The 16,856-nt window shown below is 55.9% G+C and overlaps 1 protein-coding gene across 1 annotated transcript in view; it reads left to right on the top strand.

The window, feature by feature from the left end:
- The window catches only part of LOC127566549 (filamin-A-like), a gene marked incomplete at its 5' end in the record, with an annotated part of 60,930 nt that overhangs the window by 36,242 nt on the left and 7,832 nt on the right, over window positions 1-16,856 (top strand). The window contains 11 exons of the mRNA XM_052008963.1: window positions 39-167; window positions 1,521-1,694; window positions 3,343-3,504; window positions 5,731-5,934; window positions 6,280-6,432; window positions 8,226-8,348; window positions 8,906-9,172; window positions 9,475-9,612; window positions 9,938-10,053; window positions 11,537-11,669; window positions 12,326-12,502. Coding sequence (XP_051864923.1) covers window positions 39-167; window positions 1,521-1,694; window positions 3,343-3,504; window positions 5,731-5,934; window positions 6,280-6,432; window positions 8,226-8,348; window positions 8,906-9,172; window positions 9,475-9,612; window positions 9,938-10,053; window positions 11,537-11,669; window positions 12,326-12,502 — 1,776 coding nt within the window. The remainder of the gene's footprint in view (window positions 1-38; window positions 168-1,520; window positions 1,695-3,342; window positions 3,505-5,730; window positions 5,935-6,279; window positions 6,433-8,225; window positions 8,349-8,905; window positions 9,173-9,474; window positions 9,613-9,937; window positions 10,054-11,536; window positions 11,670-12,325; window positions 12,503-16,856) is intronic.

The following is a 16,856-nucleotide window of genomic DNA, read 5'->3' as shown; positions in this document are numbered from 1 at the left end:
TCTGCCTTCTCTCTCCACCCCCCCCCCCCTAAAATCAGGGAGCCCCCTCCAGTTCTACGTGGACTTCGTGAACAGTGGTCACGTCAACGCCTACGGGCCCGGTTTGATCCATGGGGTGGTGAACAAGCCCGCTGTTTTCACCGTGGACACCAAGGATGCCGGAGAAGGTGAGGGTCCCCAGCAGCGTGCCACTGCGCTTGTCCCACCCCACCCTCCTGTCCGCTGCTCCTGAAATCCCAACGCACTCGAGGGGCTTGGTTGCGATGAGCCACTGCGTGCACTGCTCCAGACTTGAGTTGTGTTCACTGAGAAGAAGCGACATTTCAGACAATTTGGCTGCCTGTCAGAACCTCGGGAGTTAGTGTTGGCTTATTGCCACTGCGAGGAAGGCCATTTGGCCCATCAGTCCTATTCCTCCCCTCTCTGATTCCCTGAAACTTGTTCTCTACCTATATCCACATACACACCCCACACCCACACACCATATATCCACACACATATAGACACACACCACACATACTATATATATAGACACACACACCACACCCACACACCATATATCCACACACACCACACACACACACACCACACATACTATATATATATAGACACACACACCACACACACACACCACACATATATAGACACAGGCAGCCCACACACACACACCACACGTGCACACACACTACACGCACACCACACACGTGCACACACACCACATATATATATACACACACACACACAAAGCGTCAGAGGTCGGGATCGAAAGCGGGCCTCTGGAGCCCGTGGGCAGCAGCACTACCTGCTGCGCTGTCCCACTGCGCTCCAGGTTACCCTGGCCTGTCCTCTGCCAGCTCCCTTCTCACACTTGCCCTCCCTCACCCCGTAAATGTCTCCGGTCTCGCACGCCAGCCCGCAGTGTCCCACGCCTGAGAGCCCTGACCCCTCAGTCTTCATGTATTGAACAGAATTTGTGAGTTGGCCTGTTCCTGTGGCGTATTCTTCTTCTATGTTCTAATTCTGCCTCGGCAGATTAACAGAGACACAAGAGACGGCAGATGTTTTGTTTTACTTCCATTCTTGCCATGTCCCAGTGACATATTCTCCCCACACTCCATCCTCACCCCCCCCACCCCAGATTCTACCCCTCACCCTCACACTGAGGAAAAACTAACAGCAGCTGATGAACCCATCGACCCAAGTGCCGTTGGGATGTGGGAGGAAACTGGAGCACCCGGGGGAAAGCCACATGGTCACAGGGAGAGCGTGCAAACTCCAGACCTGCACAGCACTGGTCAGGATCGAACCTGGGACTCTCGAACCCTGAGAGGCACCCGCTGCACTACCTCATGTTAATAGTTGCAACACGTTTGATTGCATCAACAATATTGAAGCACTGAGCACTTTAATCCAGCCACACACACACACACACACACACACCCCTCCAGTGTTGCCCCACCTATTTGAGCACCACTTGCCCCTTGCTAAGTCTCTGTGTGCTTCTGCCTCCCTTCTCCCAGGTGGCCTGTCCTTGGCCATCGAGGGCCCATCGAAAGCTGACATCAGTTGTCTGGACAACAAGGACGGGACCTGCACCGTCTCCTACCTGCCTGTGTTGCCGGGAGACTACAACATTCTGGTCAAGTACAACGACAAGCACATCCCTGGTAGTCCCTTCGTGTCCAAGATCACAGGTATGGCTCCGTGCCTTTTCTGTGTTTCAAAAGTCAAGTTTATTCATCAACAAAAATCTACACAAAAATAGTGCGTGGTTTTCATTCATTCATAGTGTTGTCTGGTCCATACATTCATAGTGTCCTCCAGTGAGAGCTTCAAGTTCCTAGGTGTAAACACCTCCAATAGCCTGTCCTGGTCCAACCACGTAGACGCCACGGCCAAGAAAGCTCACCAGCGCCTCTACTTCCTCAGGAGGCTGAGGAAATTCATCATATCCCCATTGATCTTCACCAATTTTTGCAGATGCACCACAGAAAGCATCCTATCCGGATGCATCATGGCTTGGTACGGCAACTGCTCTGCCCAAGACCGCAAGGAACTGCGGAGAGTTGTGGACACAGCTCAGTCCATAACAAAAACCAGCTTCACCTCCTCGGAGTCTGTCTACACTTCTCACTGCCTTGGGAAAGCAGCTGACGTAATCAAAGACCCCACCCACCCCGGGCATTCTCTCTTCTCCCTTGTACTTTGAAAAGATCTGTATGGATGGCTTGCAAAAATTTATTTTTCATTGTATCTCGGTACAGACCAATACCAAATTATGTACAGAGCACCTCCTGTAGCCCTTTGAACAATACACCAAATTGTGTGGGGGGGCTTTAAAAGAAAAACTTTAAAACTTCATTTATACAGCGCGGTAACAGGCCCTTCCGGCCCAATGAGCCTGCACCGCCCAATTACATTGATGTTGACATACTAACCCGTATATCTTTGGAAAGTGAGAGGAAACCAGAGCACCCAGAGGAAACCCACACAATCATGGGGAGAACGTACAGACTCCTCACAGACAGCGGCAGGAATTAAACCCCGATTGCTGGCGCTGTAATGGCGTTATGCTAACCGCTACACTACTGTGCCGCCCTGTTGCCCAGGACCCAGCCCTCCAGCCCTTCAGCTCTAGTGGCAGCCCTTCCCCACAAAGCCTTTGTGTTGGCTGCACTGAGCTTCTGTGCATCGCTCAGCATGTACTCCAGCATCCTGGAATGTGCCAGGCATCGGCATTTCCTCACGGACATCCTGTCGCACTGGAAGATCAACAAGTCTCGGGCAGACCAAAGGGCGTCTTTCGCCGGGCTGATGACTTTGTGCTTGGTGTTTGTCTTGTCGTGTGCGTCCCTGGGAACAGCCCCTGCATCAGAGAGTCCTCCTGTTACACAGCTGTCAGGATGAACCTCGACAGGGACCCATGCATCCTCTTCCAGCCCTATCCAGTGGGGGAGACCAGGGGCTGGATCAGGGGGATGTTGGGAACCCCATGGCATAGTTTGAGAACTTGGTAGGACCCATGAAGTATGGGCGGTGTTGGATATCTGGGAATGGCCATGGTTCGGTTTTGGATCCCTGGGTTGGGAGGGGGGGTCTCCATGACGACCGACATGGGCCAATCGATCGCTGGTGGGATCTGGCTGTATCCAGGCTGGCCAGAGAGGAATTTCCCAATGGGTCATTGGAATTCGACCCAGGAGGAGAACCACGGCTTGAGGATCTCGGGTTGATGGGGATTGGGTGGCTTGTGGGCTGTTGGTGCGAGGCGGTGGCGCTTCCCCATCGCGAAGGCCTTTGCCTTGTTCTGACTCTTTCCTCTTCCTCTCCCGTGACAAACAGGGGACGACTCCATGCGGATGTCCCAACTGAAGGTGGGCTCATCGACGGACATCCCGTTGGAGATCGGTGAGACGGACCTGGGCCAGCTGGTGGCCACCGTTGTCGCCCCCTCTGGCCGGGAGGAGTCCTGTCTGCTCAAGCGTCTACGCGACGGCAACATCGGTAAGACCTGGGGCGGAGAAACCCCCTGTCCTGGGGCGCGGTGTGGGGGCAAATTAGACCCCAGTGTGGGTGGGTGACCAGATCCGCTGGTCTGGTGGGTGAAGGGAAACCCCCATTGGTGTGGCGTGTTTGAAAATGGGCACCTCCTGGAGGCTCAGATGGTTGGCTGTGCCCCATGCAGTTGGTGGGAGTGGCTGGGGAGATCCCCAAGGTCACCCTTCTCCCCCACTCCCCGTGGGTGATGTACCTGAGGTGGAGGGTCGGGCGCATAGAGCACACTGCGGTCTACATTCCAATCCCAGGCTTGTGGGAAGGTGAGCTTCGACTTCTCAAGGAGGGCAATGTCATAGAATCACACAGCACGGAAGCAGGCCCTTCATCCCAACTGGTCCATGCTGGCCAAGGTGCCCATCCAAGCCAGTCCCATTTGCCTACGTTTGGCCCATAACCTTCCAAACCTTTCCTGTCCATGTACCTGTCCAGCTGTCTCTTAAAAGTTGTCATTGTACCTGCCTCAACCACTTCCTCTGGCAGCTTGTTCCACATACAGACCACCTGCTGTGTAAAAGTTTCCCCTCTCACTTTAAACCTTTGCCCTTAGGTCTTGATTCCCCAACCCTGGGAAAAAGACTGAGTGCATTCACCCGATCTGTGCCCCTCATGATTTTATACACCCCTATAAGATCATCTCTGTCTCCTACACTCCAAGTAATAAGGTCCCAGCCTGTCCAACATCTCCTGATAACTCAGTCCTCAAGTCCTGGTAATATTCTTTTCTGCATTCTTTCTAGTTTAATGACATCTTTGCTACAGCAAGGCAACCAAAATTGAACAAAATAAGATCTCTTTATTAGTCACATGTACATCAAAACACAGTGAAATGCATCTTTTGCGTAGAGTGTTCTGAGGGCAGCCCGCAAGTGTCGCCACGCTTCCGGCGCCAACATAACACGCCCACAACTTCTTAACCCGTACGTCTTTGGAATGTGGGAGGAAACCGGAGCACCCGGAGGAAACCCACGCAGACACGGGGAGAACGTACAAACTCCTTACAGACAGTGGCTGGAATTGAACCCGGGTCGCTGGCATTGTAATAGCGTCACGCTAACCACTACACTACCGTGCCTGCCCATTCTCCAAGTGCAGCCTCACCAGCGTCCTGTACAACCACACCATGACCTCCCAACTTCTGTACTCACTGCCCTGACTGATGAAGGCCAGTGTGCTAAGAGCCACCTTCACCACCCTGTATGCCTCTGTCTCCACTTTCAGGGAACCACGTACCTGAACTGCAGGGTCCCTCTCTTCTACAACACTCCCCACAGCCCCGAACGTTCTACCTTGAAAGTCCTGACTTTCCACAATGCAACCCCTCACTTGTCTGAATTAAACTCCATTTGCCATTCCTCAGCCCACTGAGCTCGTTGGATGGGCATATGGAGGAACGCGAGATAGAGGGATATGCGGGAGGAAGGGGTTAGGTAGTGTGAGGGTGGTCTGATGGACGGCACGACACGGTGGGCCGAAGGGCCTGTTTTGTGCTGTACGGTTCTATGGTTTACCCATCTGATCAAGATTCCCCTGTAATTTTTGATAACCTTCACTGTCGACGATGCCACCCATTTTATGTCTTCTGAAGGGCTGGTGACTTTGATGCGGTCATGGTCACAGCGGAACAGCACAGAGAAAGGCCCTTCAGCCCACTGAGTCTATGCTGACCATCAACCCGCCATTGGCACCGATCCCATTTCATTCTCCCTTTCCCTCCCCCCAGATACTACCCCTCACCCACGCACTGGGGAGGGGGCTGATTATCCCACCGACCCCGCACGTCGTCGGGACGTGGGAGGGAACCGGAGCACCCGGGGGAAACTGGCGCGGTCACAGCAAGAGCATGCAAACTGGCAGCAGCTCTACCAGTGGTGGGAGGGGGGTAAATGTATCTGTTCTTTTCCCCTGCCCCCTTCTCCTGCCTGCCAGAGGGGTAGGAAGAGCTCGATGCCTCTTCTGATCCCCCCCTACATCCCTCTGTTGGGGAGGAAGGTGTCTCTCTGTCTCATCCTGACTCCTCCCTTTGAGGGGGAGGGTCAAAACTGGACCCACATTCCCATGGGTCCTGGCAGCAGTGGTGAGGGGGGTTCCCGGGGGAGCTCTGCCCAGGAGAAGGTCTCAGTCTCTCTCCTTCCTTCCCTCTTTGCCACACCCACAAACCCCACCCATCCCCAGGCATCTCGTTCATCCCCAAGGAGGTGGGAGAACACGTCGTCAACATCAAGAAGAACGACCGTCACATCGCCAACAGCCCCATCACTGTCATGATCAACCAGTCGGAGGTGGGCGATGCCAACCGGGTGAGAGTGACTGGCCCGGGGCTGTCGGAGGCGCACACCTTCGAGCCCGCCGACTTCACCATCGACACCAGAGAGGCGGGTGAGTCGGTTGGGGTGGCAACACCGCCAGCCAGGTTCCTGGGTATCCGTCACCACTGGGTGGGGGCAGGCCCGGAACTGGCGAGGGAGGGTGGTGGAGGGGGAGAGGGAGGGTAGTGGCGGGAGGAAGGGTGGTGGGGGGGAAGAGGGAGGGGCAGAGAGAGGGAGGATGATGAGTGGGGGCGAAGGAGGGAGGGAGCAGGTGGAGGGGGACGAGGTGTAGAGAGTGACTGGGTTGTCTCCAGCCCTTGGATCGTCAGTGTGTCTGAGTGAGCTGGTGGCGGAGGGAGGGAGGGAGGCCAGGGTGTACCGTGGGCCTGGGGCTGACCAGCTGCTTGGTTTGCAGGTTACGGCGGTCTGGGACTGTCCATCGAGGGCCCCAGCAAGGTGGACATCAGCACCGAGGAGCTGGAGAACGGCAGCTGCAAGGTGACCTACTGCCCCACCGAGCCCGGACACTACATCATCAACATCAAGTTCGCCGACCAACACGTCCCAGGTACCAGCGGATCCTACCCTGGGACGGCCCACTGCACTGCTCCTCTGTCAGAGAGGGGCAGGTTTGGGAACAGCCTGGCCCAGTAACCACCAGGCATTTTGCAGACAGTGCACACTGCGGCCACTGTGCGCCGGTAGTGGAGGGAGGGAGTGTTTCGGGGGGTGGATGGGGTGCTGATCGAGCGGGCTGCTTCGTCCTGGGTGGTGTTGAGCTTCGAAAGTTGTTAGAGCCGCACTCTCCCAGGCAAATGCAGTCTGCGATGGTTAATGTGGCGGATGTGGAGTGCATGGACTAACAACACCCAGGCAAGTGGGTAGTGTCCCGTCACACTCCTGGCTTGTAGACGGGGGAGAGGTAATGTGGCGGATGTGGAGTGCATGGACTAACTCCACCCAGGCAAGTGGGGAGTGTCCCGTCACACCCCTGACCTGTAGATGGGGGAGAGGTAATGTGGCGGATGTGGAGTGCATGGACTAACAACACCCAGGCAAGTGGGGAGTGTCCCGTCACACTCCTGACCTGTAGACGGGGGAGAGGTAATGTGGCGGATGTGGAGTGCATGGACTAACTCCACCCAGGCAAGTGGGGAGTGTCCCATCACACCCCTGACCTGTAGATGGGGGAGAGGTAACGTGGCGGATGTGGAGTGCATGGACTAACAACACCCAGGCAAGTGGGGAGTGACCCATCACACTCCTGACATGTGGATGGGGGAGAGGTAACGTGGCGGGTGTGGAGTGCACGGACTAACAACACCCAGGCAAATGGGGAGTGTCCCATCGCACTCCTGACTTGTGCCTTGTAGATGAGGGAGAGGTAACGTGGCGGATGTGGAGTGCATGGACTATCTCTAGCCAAGCAAGGGGGGAGTGTTCCTTCGCACTCCTGACTTGATGGGGGAGAGGTAGTGTGGCGGATGTGGAGTGCATGGACTAACTCCACCCAGGCAAATGGAGGCAGTTCCATCACACTCCTGGCTTGTAGATGGGGGGGAGGTAATGTGGCGGATGTGGAGTGCATGGACTAACTCCACCCAGGCAAGTGGGGAGTGTCCCATCACACTCCTGACTTGTGCTTTGTGGATGGTGTGGGGGGGGGGGCGCGGAGGGAGGCCTTGGGGTGTCAGGAGGTGAGTCACTCATGGTGGGATCCCCAGCCCCGACCCTCCCGGTGTTTATGCGGCAGGTCCGGTGGAGTTTCGGGTTGATGATGACCCCAGTGGTGGAGAGGTGGGTCACTGTATGTCAGGGGAAGATGGCTGAACTCTCTCTAGTTGGAAGTGGTCATTGCTTGGTACCCCTGAGATGGAAATGTTACCACTCCCCAGCCCAGGCCCGGACGTTCACCACAGCCATACTGACCAGGGGGTTATGTCCTCAGAGTTATACAGCATGGAATCAGGCCCTTCGGCCCAACCTGTCCATGCCCACCAATCCGCTAGAGGCCCCTATCCCTCTACTCCTTTGCTATCCAAGTAACTTTCCAAACACTTTATAAATCTCTTCCTGCCCTCAGCCTGGGCTCCCTGGGACGGGGAGGTTGCTCCATTGTCAGCAAACACCCCCACCCCTGGCAGAAGGAAGGCCACCGACCAGGCAGCAGAGGACGGCTGAGCCTGGGACACAGTCCCTGAGGAACGCCCAGAGCCCTTGCTGGGACTGCCCTGAGCGCTGCGCTGGGCGTGTTCGGGACCACCCCCGCACCCCGGGTGCTTCTGTCGTTGAACACTGCGCCAGGCTGTGTCCGGGACCGCACCCCCACCCCTGACTCTGGACCCCGTGTTCCCCCCACAGGCAGCCCGTTCACGGTGAAGGTGACCGGCGAGGGCCGGGTGAAGGAGAGCATCACGCGGCGACGCAGGGCGGCGTCCGTCGCCAATGTTGGCAGTCAGTGTGACCTCAACCTGAAGATCCCCGGTGAGTGGGACATCTGCCTGGGGAGAGGGGCTCGTCCCCCTGGGGCGGGGAGGTGGGGGGAGCACCTGTTTGCCGATATCGATCGGTTGGTGGGGAGGGAGGCCCCACTTGGTTACTCCGCAATGTCCCCCACTGCCTACGTGTCTCCCTCCCCCTCCCTGTCACCCCCATTCACCCCTCCCTGTATCCTCTCCCTGTGTCTCCCCCTCTCACACCCCCTTCACCCCTCCCCTTCACCCCTCCCTCTCACCCCCCTCACCCCTCCCTGTCCCTGTATCCCTTTCTCTCCTGCTGACTCTCCTCGCTCTCCACCCCCCCCTGCTCTGACCCCTGCCTCTCTCTCGCTCTCTCTCACTCTCTCCCCCCACCCCCTGGGAAATTCCCAAGCCGCTCCTCCCCAAGGGGTGACACTTCATGACCATGTCCGTGTGACGGGAACATTCCCGGGCTTCCCATGGGATATTTAACCCTCGGCAATCTGGGAGGGTGGGCTCACTGAGCTCTTGGTGAGGGAGACTGGCTGACGATTTGTGCTCCCTCTTGCCCCCCTTCCGCAGAGATAAACGTGGGGGACATGACAGCCCAGGTGACGAGTCCTTCCGGAAAGATCCACGAGGCGGAGATCATGGAGGGGGAGGAGAGCACCTACTGCATCCGCTTCGTGCCGACGGAGATGGGGGTGCACACGGTCAGCGTCAAGTACCGGGGCCAGCACGTGCCAGGCAGCCCCTTCCAGTTCACCGTGGGACCCCTGGGAGAGGGCGGTGCCCACAAGGTGCGGGCAGGAGGTCCTGGCCTGGAGAGAGCCGAGGCTGGCATTCCAGGTGAGTCTGTGGGGGTGTCTACCTGAGCTTGACTCCATCCCTCCGTCTGGTCGTCTCTTCCCTCCCTCTCCCTCTCCCCTCCCGTCTCCGGTCCTCCCGTCTCGTCTCCCCCTCCCGTTCCCCCACTACTGGCCATCCCCTCTTCCCCTCCCCTTCTCCTCCCGTCTCGTCTCCACCGCTCTCCCCTCTCCCTTCCCTTGCCCCCTCCTGGCTGTCCCCGATCCCCTCCCTGGGGAAGGTGGATGAGTTGGGAGTGGTTGTGGTCCCGGGCTGTGCCTCACATCTGTCCACCCCTCCCCCAGCCGAGTTCAACATCTGGACGCGTGAGGCAGGGGCCGGAGGCCTCTCCATTGCCGTTGAGGGCCCCAGCAAGGCAGAGATTGCCTTCGAGGATCGGAAGGATGGGTCGTGCGGCGTCTCCTACATCGTGCAGGAGCCTGGTGAGTGGGGCTACGGGGGAGGGCTGTCGAGGGGGGGGGGAGGAGGGCAAGGGTTGGAGGTTCAGTGCTGGGGGTGGTTCAGGGACTGGGAACGAGAGGGGAGAAGGGTCACAGTCAGAGGGCGTCAGGGGCGCAGGGTAGCAGTGTCTGCAAGCGGATCAGTACTTGGTAATTATGCATTCTGCTTCCCCCTCTCTCCCATCACCCTCTCCCCCACCCTCTCTGTTCTCCACCCTCTCCCCCTCCCTCCCCTGCTCCCTCCCTCCCTTCCTCCCTCTCCCCCTCCCCCTCCCTCTCCACCCTCTGCCCTCCTCCCTCTCTCCAGGTGACTACGAGGTGTCGATCAAGTTCAACGACGACCATATCCCGGACAGCCCCTTCATTGTGCCAGTGGCCTCTCCGTCTGACGACGCCCGCCAGCTCACTGTTACTAGTCTTCAGGTGAGACGTCCGGGGAAACCCCCTGGGCCAGGGGGCACTCTGTCCCGTATTTGGCCCACCAGTGGCATCAGGAGGCTGGGGGAGGCCTGGTTGGGGGAGGGGTGTGGCGGGATGCTGAGGGAGGGGATTTTGGCTGGTGATGGAGGGGGACACAGGCCTCAGGAGTTTGGGGGGGGGGGAGGGGGAGGGGGGTATCTCCTGCAGCCACTGGTGGACCGTCTGACGGGACTGTGGTCACAAAGCCACAAGGTGCCCGCCCATCGAGGCCCACACGTGGGGTTTGCTCGAGTCTCTCTTAAAGGCTCCTAACAGGACCAAACCCAGGGCTCTCCCTCCTCCCCACTCTCTGTGTCGTTCACACTTCCCTTCTCTTTTTCTCTCTCTCTCTCTGTCTGTCTCTCTGTCTCTCTCTGTGCCTCTCTCTCTCTCTCTTTCTCTCTGTCTCTCTCTCTCTCTGTCTCTCTCTCTCTCTGTCTCTCTCTCTCTCTGTCTGTATCTCTGTCTCTCTCTCTCCCCCTCTCTCCCCCTCTCTCCCCCTCTCTCCCCCTCTCTCTCCCCCTCTCTCTCACTCCCTCTCTCTGCCCCTCTCCGTCTCCTCTCCCTCTCTCTCTCCCTCTCTCTGCCCCTCTACGTCTCTCCCCTCTCTCCCCCTCTCTCTCCCCCTCTCTCTCCCCCTCTCTCTCCCCCTCTCTCTCCCCCTCTCTCTCCCCCTCTCTCTCCCCCTCTCTCTCCCCCCTCACTCCCCCCGAGAAGTTAAAGGTTAAAGAGGGAGGTTTGTGTTGGAGTGGGCCGGGGCAACCGTAAGGCCGCGGCGTGCCCCAGGTTGGCTTCCACCGTGGGCTACAGAGGTCCTGGTGGATGGGGAAGTCCCACCCTGCCTGGGCTTTGTCCACTGTGGGGGGATGGGGATGTGGCCGTCGAGGCCCTGCCTGACTTCAAGCACAAGCGAGCATCAATGTCCCTCTTTAACACTTTAACTTGTCACCCAGGTAAGGTTTGTTTTCTTTTGGGGTGAAGGGGAAGGGAGGGGGGGAAAGTGGGTGGGGAGCGATATCCCCCTCCCTCTGAACTTGGGGGATGCAGCAGGGGCACAACAGATGGGTCAACCAGCCAAGGACGGTCCCACCCAAGGTTGACGCTGTCTCCCGTTGGAGAGGTGGGAGGTTGTGATGGGGAAGCCCACCCCATTCCAGGGGAGACCATCTGGCCCGTAGTAGCCGTGTTAGCAAGCTCTCCTATCAACCGCCGCCCTTGGCCCCTCGTAACATGGAACAGCTCGATTCAATCTCCCCTTAGCCTGCTCTACTCTGCTCTGATGGGGACATTCCCTGGTCTCTGGTGTGTTTTCCCCCCGCCTCCTCCCCAACACACCCTCGTCCAGGGGTGACCCTTCCTCCCAGGGATGGAGGAAGGGAGGTGGGCTCCTGGTCTCCGCCTCCCCCGCCTCTGCCTTTCACAACCTCGATGCCTTCTCTAATTCCAGGAGTCGGGCCTCAAGGTCAACCATCCAGCATCCTTTGCCGTCTGCCTAAATGGTGCAAAGGGCATGATTGATGCTAAAGTTCACAGTCCGTCAGGGGCGTTGGAGGAGTGTTGTGTATCCGAGATCGACGAAGGTATTACTGGCACCGGTGTTCCCATTTGTACTGCTCAGGGTGAAGCTCCCTCCACACTGTCCCATCACACACTCCCAGGGTCAGACACAGGGTGAAGCTCCCTCCACACCGTCCCGTCACACACCCCCGAGGTCAGACACAGGTGAAGCTCCCTCCGCACCGTCCCATCACACACTCCCGGGGTCAGACACAGGGTGAAGCTTCCTCTACATCCTGTCACACACTCCCGGGGTCAGACACAGGGTGAAGCTCCCTCTACACCATCCCATCATAGGCTCCCGGGGTCAGACACAGGGTGAAGCTCCCTCTACACCATTCCGTCACACAACCCCAGGGTCAGACACAGGGTGAAGCTCCCTCCACACCGTCCCATTACACGCTCCTGGGATCGGATACAGAGTGAAGCTCCCTCTACACCGTCCCATCATACACTGCCGGGATCGGATACAGAGTGAAGCTCCCTCTTCACCATCCCATCACACACTCCCAGGGTCAGACACAGGGTGAAGCTCTCTCTACACCGTCCCATCACAACACTCCCAGGACACAGCTCAGATACGGTGCTCCCCTCCCTAACCCACGGACCAGTTCTGTGCCTCCGGTCCTGGGTTAGGCAGGGTGTCTCTGGCACCAGGTTTAATCCAGTTCCCTTGCAGATAAATACGCTGTGCGCTTCATCCCTCGAGAGAACGGCATCTACCTGATTGATGTGAAGTTCAACGGCTCACACATCCCCGGAAGCCCCTTCAAGATCCGCGTGGGTGAGCCGGGCCAGGCTGGAGATCCCGGAATGGTGTCTGCGTCCGGACCTGGATTGGAGGGAGGCGTCACTGGTGAGGACTTGTCTGTCCCTGGAAACTACTCCCTGATAAACTCTGGCCATACTCTTTATCTTTTCAAGTGTTCCTGCCCCACACCCCCCGTTCCATTTCACCAGTTTTCAGGAGAACAGACAGGACATTCCCCTCACAATCCCTTGGATTCCTTTCCTTCCTCCCACAAGACCTGGACCCTTCTTCTATGTGTATTCATGCAAAGGATGTTGCCTTGGCAGGCTGAGCCGGCGTTTAGTTGCCCTTCAGAAGGTGGGTGCATCCACGGCACCATTTGGGAAGGGGGGGATTTCCGGGATTTTGACCCAGGAACGGTGATACATTTCCAAGTCAGGATGGTGCACGGCTTGGAGGGCAACTCCCAGGCGATGGTGTTCCCTTGCTTTTATTGCCAGTAGACGTGGTGGGTTTGGAAGGTGCTGTCTGAGGAGTCTTGGTGAGTTGCTGCAGTGCGTCCTGTAGACGGTACACACTGCTGCTGTGTGTGGGTGGTGGAGTGAGTGGACCCTGGGCATAAAGTTGGACTGGGCACTGCAGTTGGGGGTTTTTATCCCCCTCTCATGGCGGAGGTGTCTAGACTGTTGCCTGCCTAGTGCTGGGGTTTAGGACATCTCAGCTGGCGAAGAATTTAGAATGAGAGGGTGAGGGTCGAGGCATTGAGTTTGAGAGTCGAGAAGTTATGCTGCAGCTTTATAGAACTCTGGTTGGGCTTCACCTGCAGTACTGCGTTCTGTTCTGGTCGCCCCTGTCACAGGAAGGGTGTGGAGGCTTTGGAGAGGGTGCAGGAGAGGTTCACCAGGATGCTGCCTGGATTAGGGGGCATGTGCTTATAAGGAGAGGTTGGACAGACTTGGGTTGTTTTCTCTGGAGCGGCGGAGGCTGAGGGGAGACCTGATGGAGGTTTATAAGATTATGAGAGACAGAGACAGAGTAGTCAGCCGGTATCTTTTTCCCAGGGTCGAAATGTCTAATACCAGAAGACATGCATTTAAGGTGAGAGGGGGTAAGTCCAAAGGAGACGTGCAGGGCAAGTTTTTTTACACAGGTAGTGGTGGGTGCCTGGAGTGCGCTGCCAGGGGTGGGGGTGGAGGCAGATACGATAGGGGCATTAAAGAGGCTCTTGGATAGGAAGGTGCAGAGAATGGAGGGAGATGGACGGTGTGTCAGCAGAAGTGTAGTTGAGTTAAGCATTTAATTCCTAGTTTAATTAGTTCAGCACAACATGCTGCCCTGAAAGGCCTGTTCCTGTGCTGTACGAGGAAGGAGGTTCTGCTGAGGGGTTATGAGGAACTCGGGGCAAAGCAGATCCACAGGGGTGACAATCTCCGGATTGCTCCATCACACACTCCCAGGGTCCAGCATGTTCAGCTGGTCCGGAAGGTTACATCCCATGGGATCCAGGGTGAGTTGCCAATTGGATACAATATTCACTTGGTGGATGGAGTGAGGGGGTGTTAGTGGAGGGTTGTTTGTCAGACTGGAGGCCTGTGACCAGTGGTGTGATCAATGTTAACGGTTTGGATGAGAATGTCAGTGGCACAATCCACAGATTTGTGGATGACACCAAAACTGGTGGTGTGGTGGACAGTGTTGTCCAAGGTTACAGCAGGATCGAGATCAACTGCGAAAGTGGGCAAAGAAATGGCAGATGGAGTTTAACTCAAGACACATGCAAAGTGAACCATTTTGTGAAGTTAAACCAGAGCAGGACTTGCACAGAAAGTGGCAGTGCCCTGGGGAGTGCTGTAGAACAGGGAGACCTCGGTTTGCAAGAACATATTTTCCTGAAAGTAGCAACACAGGTAGACGGGGTGGTGAAGAAGGTGCTTGGCATGCCTTCAGGGCCATCAGTCAGGCCACTGAGTACAAGAGTTGGGACATTATTTTAAGCTGTACAAGATGTTGGTGAGACCGCACCTGGAATATTGTGTTCCGTTTTGGTCACCATCCTATAGGAAGGATGTGGTTAAACTACAGAGGGTGCAGAAATGGTTCCCAGGGATATTGCTGGGACTGGAGAACTAGAGTTATGAGAGATTGGATGGGGTGGGACTCTTTTCCCTGGAGTGAGGGATGACCTTGTAGAGGTTTATCAAATCATAAGGCATGTAGATAAGGTGAATGGCCGCAGTCTTTTTTCCCCAGGGTAAGGGAGTCTGAACCTAATTTAAACCAAAGGTTTAAGGTGAGAGGGCAGAGGTTTGAAGGGTGACCCAAGGGGCAAGTTTGTCACGCAGAGGGTGGTGGGGGTATGGAATGCGGTGGCAGAGGGGCGTACAATTGCAAAGTTTGACAGACAGGTCTACGGACAGGAAAGGTTCAGAGAGAGATGATCCAAATGCAGGCAAACGGGACTAGCTCAGGAAGGTAGCTTGATCGGCAGGAACAACTTGTTTCCGTGCTGTACAATTCTTTGATCACCCAAGCCATGTGCGAATTGGCACAGGGTACATAGGATTAGAGGTAACTGCGTGGCTCAGGAGCGGGGAGTGGGAGAAATGGTGCTGATTCATGGGCCACTGGCCCCAGTACTGGAGATGTTCCAAGATGGGCTGCACCTGAACGGTGCTGGGACCAGTGTCCCAGTGAACCTCATAACTAGAAAGGGCTTTAAGCTGAACTAGCGAAGGGGAGGAAGGGCTCCAAGAACAGAAGGGAGGAAATGAGCAGTGAAACTGACAGTCATAGTGTGATCTGTCAGGGCAGGAGATGTAAACAACTTTATGCAAAATGAGAGCAAACCCAGGCTCGTAACTAACTGTAAAACCTCAGAACTTCATCTTCTTTATCTGAGTGCACTTAGCATTTGCATCAAGGTAAATGGGTTGCACAGACAGCAAGGTCCAATGTCCCTGCAGAGACCTGGCTGCAGGGTGACTAAGTCTGCTCGATATACAACATAGAACACCACAGCACGGTACAGGCCCTTCGACCCACAATGTTGTGCCGACATTTTGTCCTGCTCTAAGATCTATCTAACCCTTCCCTCCCACGTAGCCCCCGATTTTTCTATCATTCATGTGTCTATCTAGGAGTCTCTTAAATGTCCCTAATGTATCTGCCCCCACAACCTCTGCCGGCAGTGCGTTCCACGCGCCCACCACTCTCTGTGTGTAAAAAAAAATATTTACCCCTGACATCCCCCTTCCTCCAATCACCTTAAAATTATGTCCCCTTGTGTTAGCCATTGTCGCCCTGGGAAAAAGTCTTTGACTGTCCACTCGATCCATGCCTCTTATCATCTTGTACACCTCTGTCAACTCACCTCTCATCCTCCTCCTCTCCAAAGAGAAAAGCCCTAGCTCACTCAGCTTCTCCTTATAAGACACTCCAGCTGAAACCCTGTTCCGAATGAGCAGGCTATGGGGGAAAGGAGGTGGGGTGGCATTGTCCATCGATGTAGGTGCCAGGGCAGCACTGAGTCTTGATGTACAAAGGCAGTGGCTGGTGGGGTGAAATCATTGAACACCGGGGGAAGGAAGACGGGTGGGAGTGGTCTGTAGACCCCAAAGTGCGACCTCTGGTTGGGGCAGAGCACAAATGGGGAGATCTCAAGGGCATGTTTGAAGGGAACCGCAATTGTTGCGGGAGATCTTAATCTACGTTTTGTGGGAAGAAACGTTTGTGGAGTGTGTCAGGAATTGCTTCTTAGAGCAGTAGGTGGTGCACCCTACTCGGGCATGGGCTCTTCTAGATTTGGTCTTGTGTGACCAGGAAGGATTAATAATGGATCTTGTGGTTAAAGATCCCACCAGTGACCGGAATACAATAAGCAGTGTGAGGATAAGCACCATAGGTCTCTAACCAGTGTCTTCAATTTAAATCAGGCTAATTAAATTGGTTTATTGTTGTCACATGTACTGAGGTACGGTCAAAAACTTTGTTCTGCATGCCATCCATACAGATCATTTCATCACATCAGTGCACTGAGGTAGTACAAGGGAAAACAATAACAGAATGCAGAATAAAGTGTCACAGGTACAGAGAGAGTGCAGTGCAGGCAGACAATAAGGTGCAAGGCCATAACAAGGTCGATCGTGAGGTCAAGAGTCCATCTTATTGTACTAGGGAACCGTTCAATAGTCTTATAACAGCGGGATAGAAGCTGTCTTTGGGCCTGGTGGTACGTGCTTTCAGGCTTTTGTATCTTCTGCCCGATGGGGTGGGGGAGAAGAGAGAATGTCCGGGGTATGGGAGGGGTCCTTGATTATTTTGGCTGCTTTAGTGAGGCAGCGAGAAGTGTAGACAGAGTCCATGGAGGGGAGGCTGGTTTCCGTGACGTGCTGGGCTGTGTCCACGACTCTCTGCAGTTTCTTGTGGTCACAGGCAGAGCAGTTGCCATACCAAGCCGTGA

The sequence above is a fragment of the Pristis pectinata genome, chromosome 43 (assembly GCF_009764475.1).
Source record: "Pristis pectinata isolate sPriPec2 chromosome 43, sPriPec2.1.pri, whole genome shotgun sequence".
NCBI lineage: Eukaryota > Metazoa > Chordata > Chondrichthyes > Rhinopristiformes > Pristidae > Pristis > Pristis pectinata.
The sequence above is the reverse complement of the archived record's forward strand: the minus strand, read 5'-3'. Positions and strand labels throughout refer to the sequence as shown.